At 38.3% G+C, this 7,785-nt stretch overlaps 2 protein-coding genes across 2 annotated transcripts; both read right to left on the bottom strand.

Moving 5' to 3' along the window:
- Positions 698-5,761, bottom strand: LOC109836914 (serine/threonine-protein phosphatase 7 long form homolog). Its single transcript, XM_020404960.1, has 9 exons — positions 5,651-5,761; positions 5,467-5,555; positions 4,888-5,390; positions 4,584-4,808; positions 4,418-4,505; positions 3,911-4,333; positions 3,783-3,843; positions 3,395-3,700; positions 698-801 (listed from the first exon to the last, which is right to left on the bottom strand). The coding sequence occupies exons 2-9, from the start codon at positions 5,542-5,544 to the stop codon at positions 698-700; spliced, it is 1,788 nt and encodes a 595-aa protein (XP_020260549.1). The 5' UTR covers positions 5,545-5,555; positions 5,651-5,761.
- LOC109827122 lies at positions 5,467-7,087 on the bottom strand. The gene is made up of 2 exons (XM_020394086.1): positions 5,594-7,087; positions 5,467-5,499 (listed from the first exon to the last, which is right to left on the bottom strand). Exon 1 carries the CDS (start codon positions 7,065-7,067, stop codon positions 5,661-5,663), a length of 1,407 nt encoding a protein of 468 aa, XP_020249675.1. The 5' UTR covers positions 7,068-7,087; the 3' UTR covers positions 5,467-5,499; positions 5,594-5,660.

Raw genomic sequence — 7,785 nt, 5'->3', positions numbered from 1 at the left:
CTAAAAGCTATTACAAATTACACAAATAGCAGTACAACCAATTTTTACGTGGTTCGACAAATTGCCTACGTCCACGGGGCAAGAAGGGGGGAGATCTACTATTAGAGGGAGAGAATACAACTAGGGTTTACACAAGAATCTCACAAATAAAACCCTCACACAACACTCTCAAATCCCTCACAAAGCTCTCTCAAAGGGATGCACAAAACCCTAAAAAGAAATATCTGCTTTTCTTTTGCAGCCGCCGTCAGTTTTTCTCCTGCTGCGAATTTTCCCGCAGCCGCAAAACTCGTTTGCAAACCTGCAGCCGCCAATCCATGCTCACCTCCTTCGCACTTGCACGCCCTAGAAAAGCCTCATTGCATTGTTATTTATAACTTTCATATCGGGTGGGCCTCTGAAACAAAGTCGGGAACGAAACAAAGTCAGGAACGTGGCTGGCTCGTGCTCATGCTCGTTCACGTGGGTGGCCCCCCCACTTGACTTTAGAGATGCTTGAGGAGCAATGGAACAATATGAAGGAAATATATAACTTGGTTGATAAGAGCTGGTTATCGATTATGTAGAAAAAAGAGTCACTGGGCTCCTATCTTTCTTGAAGCTACATTCTTTGCAGGTATGACAACAACACAAAGAAGTGAAAGTATGATTTCATATTTTGATGGCTATGTAAATTCACACACCTCAATCAGTGACTTTATTGAGCAATACAATGAGGCATTATCAGATCGTTGTGTTGCAGAACTGAATATGAAGATTTCAGAACATTGAATACAACTCCTGTGATGATTTCAACACACCCTGTTGAGAAACAATGTGCAAAGTGTTATACTAGAAATATATTTGATTTATTTCAAAAAGAGTTTAGAGATAAGGACAGTTGTGAGCATCGCAAGTTGGCGAAAGATGTGGATTTGAATATTGTGACATATGAGGTTCGGTTAATCAGGGATGAAACAAAAAAAAATGGAACAAAGTTATATTTGATGCATCTAAAGAGGAAGCTACATGTACTTGTGCAAAGTTTGAGACTGTTGGGATACTATGTAAACATATACTACGCATTATGGTAGTAAAAAGGCAAATGGGTCTTATTCATGATTGTTATATATTGAAGAGATGGATAATAAATACAAGGTACCATAACTAATTTAAGATGAGTGGACATGGAATTGCGAGAAATAACAAAGACCAAGTCTCTATTTTGGATTCATGGGAACTCAAAGTAAAAACTGACAAAATATGGGAAGAAGCAAGAGCCTCGAAAGAAATTCATAAGGAGTTTAATGAGATAGTGACCGACTTTCTGAAGCAAATCAAGAGAAGAAAATCAAAAGAAATAAAAGAATGTGTAGATCCAAGTCACAATGAGACAGCTAAGTCATGCACTATAGAGGATTCATCACGAATTACTATGCATGATCCGATTGAACAAGCAAAGACCAAAGGTCGTGGAGGAAGACTGACAAAAGATAAAAGAACTCTAGATGTTTTTGAGATAGCACGACTAACGAAAGATAAACGAAAGCGTCAATGTCAAAACTGCTTTGAGTATGGTCATTATAGAAATACTTGCACTAAAACTCAGGTACAAATTTAGATGTAGTATGATTATTGTCATTTCAGTAATATTTTGAGTCTACTTATGACAACAATTATGTGCTTACGTTTTATTTATGTTTAATTTTGTACTTGCAAAAGAATGAAAAGAGGGTCGATTTATCTTCTCAGCTCATACCATGTTTTTTAGGGATTGAGTAACTTTGATTTGATAGGTATAATACATACTTTTCAACGACAAATTTTCAAAACAAACTTCTTTACCAAAGAAATCCCAAAAACCGACATGTTTTAAACTTAATTTCAAAAACCGACCCAGTTGGGCTAAAACTGGGTCGGGTTTTGAAAAAAAAAAGTTCTCAAATTTCATGAGAGTTGAAGTCCCGTGAAATTTTGTTATGTAAAAAACTTCACGGGACTTCAACTCCCGTGAAGTTTGGGAACTTTTTTTTCAAAAAATCGACCCAGTTTCAACCAACTAGGTCGGTTTTTAAAATTAAGTTTGAAACAGGTTTTTTTTTAGATTAAGATTCAAAACAGGTCGGTTTTGAAAATTTGTCTTACTTTTCAAAGTTGAAATTTTTATTATATTTTAGAATTGCATTATAGTTTATAGTATGGTGCAATTACTAATTGGATTCCCCTCAAATTATCATAACACTAACATTACTTTTATCAACAGGTGAGGTTATCTTTTGGCAATCCAAATGATTTTGGAGGATTAAAATATGATAAAGATATTGTGAAGGATTTATTAGGAGACTTTGTCACTTGAAGATGTTGATTATGAAGCTTTAGTCTAGGGCTGTCCATCTGGGCCAGCTCGGTCCGGCCCGAAAAACCGGGCTCGGGCTGGGTAAAACCGGAGCCCGGACCCGGGCCCGGTTGCCCCGGGCCAGGCCCAGGCCCGGGCTCGGGCCCAACCGGGCCAGGCTCCGGGCTGGCCCAGTTTCTTTATTATTTAAAATTTTTTAATTTTTTTAAATTTTAAAGAATACAATTCAAAAAATAAACACAATTTTGATAAAAAATTTATATTATTAATCAATTGTAATTATGTAATTTATAAATATAAAAAATTATAGAAATTAAAATAATTATAAAATTTGTAGAAACAAACAAAATTAAAAATAATTGTAGAATTTAAAGGCCAAATCAAAGACCTCTAAATATATATGTTGTGGCTAGGATTTGAACCACTAACCTACTCTCCAAACTCCTAAATTTTATCACTAGACTAAGTAGCCCAAAGTTATTTATATAAACTTCTAAATATATATGTTGTGGCTAGGATTTGATCTACTAACCTCCTCTCCAAACGCCTAAATTTTACCACTAGACTAAGTAACCCAAAATATTTATGTCATTCAATATATCTATATGTATATACACACACACACACATATACATATATTATACATAAAAAAATTGTAAATACTTATAGTAATTACATAAACAAATTGTATTATCAGTCCCGTGCACTCGCTGTGCACATTTTTGTGCAATTTTCTCTACATTTCAAGTAGTTCCTGTGCATATATCAACACAAACTTCCTCTAACAAGTCACATACTCATTTCACCACTGCATTTCATGTAGTCCCTGTGCATACATCCACACAAACTCCCACTAACAAATTACATACTGATTTCACCACATACTCATTTCAAATCAAACAAATCACATCACACCACAAACTCCCACTAACAAATCCAACATAATAACACCACAAACCCACTTAGAAATCAAACATATCACATGATATTATCGACTACAAATCCAAAAATCACATCCCTAAATAGTTTTGTAATGTATATAACCTATAGTTTACATACATCCAAGAACTCTCCTCCTCCTCCTTTGTCTTTGTCGTCCTCCATACCGCCCTTCGACGAGTTCGTGATCTGGTTGCGTTTGTGGTTGTGACGGTCCAGCTCCATCGTCGACACGTTGGGAAGGTCCAGCTTCATCGTCATTTCTGCGTCGTCCTCGACTTTGTCGCTGTTGTCGTGTATATACGAATGGCGTTACCTCCCGTCCATCATGACGATCTTCGTGAGTTCGGTGTAAGGCTTGTTGAAGCCTCTGCATTATAGCCTGATATATTGATACATGTTCATGTGCTTCGGGATTTCTATCTGCTGCGATAGATAGTTCAAAAACAAAATTTCATATTAAATTTGATATTACAGAATGTAAATTTGAGATTTAATTTTTTCGTACCTGCTCGAGCCAATTCCAAACCACGATTTGCAAGAGTTTGAACTTCATCTATTGCTGATACCTGCAAATTTTTCAACACATAAAGTACCAATAAAAATGGACTTAAATCAAAATATGAAAATACTTACTAATTCTCTCTCATCTATACCCCGGGGCACATATCCTCTTTGCGACTCAACCGGTATTGTGGTCGAATGAAGTATCCATCTTCGGGTTATGCCCCAATACCAAGTGTAGTAATCTGATTCCCGAGGAGTTGGTTCAATTTGGTTGACAATACAAAAATGCCTATCATTCCATCTGTGTATAAAAGCTTGATGCACGATCATCCAGTTTATTTGTTGGCCTCCTTTCTTTGCCTTCCTCTCTATCTTTTCAACAATCTGCGGAACATGTTGTGCACGACCATATTGTCGAAGCACGCGGTCCGGTACATGCATTTCTACTATCTCCAAACATATAAGAGGAACTCTAGCTCTCCATACAACTTGGTATTCTGTGCATATTGGGGGTAGCTGAGGTAGAAATTGGGTGTAGGGCTCCCATTCCATCTACAATAATTTATTGCAGTTGCATATCAGAATTGGGTTTTCAGTATGTAGAAAAAAAAGCGCATGTTTTTCGGTGAGAATTACCTGAAAAATCTTCATACGGTCAAGCTCATTCCGGTAGAAATCCAATTGTCTAGCCGGGGTCTCGTCATAGCATTTTTCGACATTCCATCTACAAAAAAATATTTATCATACATTTAGTACCACAATGATAACTACAATTATATTCGCTACACTAAAAATACAATACCTGCATCCCAGTGGAATTTGTCCATCTAATTGTAAATGCGTGCATAGTCTTGGCTTCAAATGAAGTCTCTCCCATGCCCATACTTGCAATAAGCTTAGACACCCTTTAAGCTCACTGTTTTGCATAAGTGCCACTTTTGACATCTCTCTATATAAATACGCCAAAACAGCACTACCCCACGATTTTGTACCACATACGTCCAAGTCCTCGAGGAGTGGTAACCACCTAGCATATTCACAATATTCCAATTTATTAAAATAAGCTAATTCAATGAAATACAGATTCATATTATAAATACACATACCTCGCATGCACTTTATCTTTACTTGAATCTGGAAATAATATAGTACCAATCATGTGCATAATGTATGCACGTGCATGTTGGTCAACCAAAATTTGTGGGGCATCAACAGGCAACGGTACTGAGAAGGTCTCTCTCAACCACTTCAACTTAATAGTTCCTCTAGGCATAGTCTCTGGAGCTACACCTAACAACTCCTCACATCTTCGAGGCCATACATCACTATCAGTGCCGGTAATGCACGGACCATCTATACGGAGACCGAGTATCACGGATACATCTTGTAGAGTAATGGTAGCCTCACCCATTCGGAAGTGGAAAGTATTGGTCTCAGGTCTCCATCTATCCATCAACGCAATCAGTAGGGGCCAATCGAGCTTTATCCAACGAAGCTTTGAACAAGTCAAGAAGCCGGCCCGTCCCACAGCTGCTATGATACGCTCATCCTCTAACCGCCAACGGCTATGGCTGAGGCTATGATCAACCATAACGATACTCGGACCTCTCTGTATAGACAATGATAGTATAAGAATGCAATATTATGTAAATGCAAATATTACAATTATAAAGTAACTGAATTACCTCTGTACAGGATATAATATGTGAACGATGCTGAGCCTGGTCATATAAGACCTCATCACTAACCGGCCCAGGATCCATGGTGTACAAACCTGCACATATAATTATACACATGTTAATAATCAATCATATAGTAATTCAGTTTCTTTATTAAAGTATATAAAAATAAAAAAATGATATAAATTACCAATTAGTTGCTATCTATTGTGTCTAGATGGACAACGAGGTCGAGTATGTCCCGGTTGTTTGCAAAGACTACATTTTTTGTGCTTGACCACTCCTTCTCGCCCTTGATCCATGGTTCCCCTAATTCGCACAGATCGTGGTCGACCTGCTTGTCTCCGGTACTGAGGTGGAACTATATGTGGTCCATTATATTCAGGCCAATACCGACTATCATCAGGTGGATGAAAACTCTCACTATATGTCTTTTGATAGTGAGCTGTTGAATACCAAGGCGAGCAATACCGATTTCTGGGAATTCTAGCACCTCCCGGCTGATTAGAAGAAGCCGCAAGCACATGTGCACAGGGTATTTTTTGGAGTTGTGGTATGTTACATGTGCAAGTGCAATCAACATCAAATAGTTTAACGGTGTAGATACCGTCACAATCTTGTACCTGCCATTCGTTGTCGTTGAATACAGTAATTTGACATGATCTTGCTGCCTCAATTCTTCTATGCAAAATGGACTCATTTTTTGGTGTGTAACGTGTTGTCCAGTCTATGCCATCACCACGCCTTTTGTTGAAGTATGCGTTTAGTCTATAGAATGTTCTCGCAACCAAAGATTGTATTGGCATAGCTCGTGCTCCTTTAAGAACGCCGTTAAAGCTCTCGGAGCAATTAGTCGTCATCATGCAAAACCGCACACCCTCATCCTTACATAATGCCCACCGATGCTCGAATTGAGGCTTCAAGTTATTTTCAATCCAATTATGTGCATCTAATGACAAAGACTTGATTTTCTCCCTGCAATGTTCATACACTAATGTGTCGGTCGCACACCCGGCTTGCCACAAAAGATTTTGCAAATTAATCTCACCGTGTTTTTTCTTGAAATTATCTCTTATATGCCTTAAACAATATCGATGGTGATGTGGTGCACTAAAACCCTCATGTAACGCCCTTATAATTCCTTTCATCCTATCCGAAATAAAGGTAATTATTCTTGGCGCACGGACACTTGGAATCCACTTGTATATAAGTTCAAAAAACCACTTCCAACTAGACGTATCCTCCACCTCCACGACTGCAAATGCTAGAGGAAATAACCCGCCATTTGCATCTACACCGGTCGCTACAAGAAGCACGCCTTTGTACTTTCCATATAAATGTGTACCATCAATGCTCAATAGCGGACGACAAAAAGTGAAGCCCTTAATAGCAGGACCAAATGCCCAAAACACGCGAGTGAACCTCTCCATACCCGGTGCAATCTCTTCGGATAATATTTCGTATTCAGTACCCGGATTATTTCGTTTGATAGCTTCAAGATACTGTGGAAGTAATTCATATGATTTTTCCCAATCTCCAAAAATTTTAGACAACGCTTTCCTCCTTGCATCATATGCCTTATATTTAGATATCTTAATCCCCCGCATGTCATATACCCTCTGAAATATCTGACCTGCATTCAGATCAAGTTCAGCTCTAACTTCAGGCATAATTAGCTTACATATATAAGAAGAAGATGCAGAATAATCATCGACATCCACCGACGGGTTGCAACATGTGTGAAGTCCGCAATATCTACATATTACAAATTGCCCATTTGATGATTTTCTCACAGCGGCATTTAGCAACCAAGGACATTTTTTATTTCTCTCATCTTGCTCATTTGCGTTCTCTACTTCATTCTTATCGTTAAAGAAGCATTTCACATTGTAGTTTGTTGCATTAGTTTTTACCGGCTTGAATTTGACCCGATTCTTGATGGACCATTCTCGGATTGCAAAGATCAGTGCCTCCTTGCTCTCGAATAGATCCCCTTTTTTAAAAGTGAAGTCCTCAGGTCGTTGTAAATTTGGCCCAACATCAACAAATCCAGCTTGAGAAGTATTTATCCAATCCTCATTATGAAACTCGTCGGGCAACGGATCTTCAGCTTCCACATAATCATTGTTAACGTTAAATTGCTCCATCCAACGGGCGTCATCATCGATTCCAGCTGCCACATGCATGCTATCAATTTGCACGCCATCTTCTTCAAAATGATCTGAATCATCATCTGCTTCATCTTCTATAATTGCTCCGACTGGTGGGTAACCCGTAACATGACCTGAAGCGTCGTTAAATATATTAGTTGACGTCCCACCGATA

Source organism: Asparagus officinalis, chromosome 1 (assembly GCF_001876935.1).
Source record: "Asparagus officinalis chromosome 1, Aspof.V1, whole genome shotgun sequence".
In the NCBI taxonomy this organism is placed as follows: domain Eukaryota; kingdom Viridiplantae; phylum Streptophyta; class Magnoliopsida; order Asparagales; family Asparagaceae; genus Asparagus; species Asparagus officinalis.
Note: the sequence above shows the minus strand (reverse complement) of the source record. Positions and strands in the feature narration are given on the sequence as shown.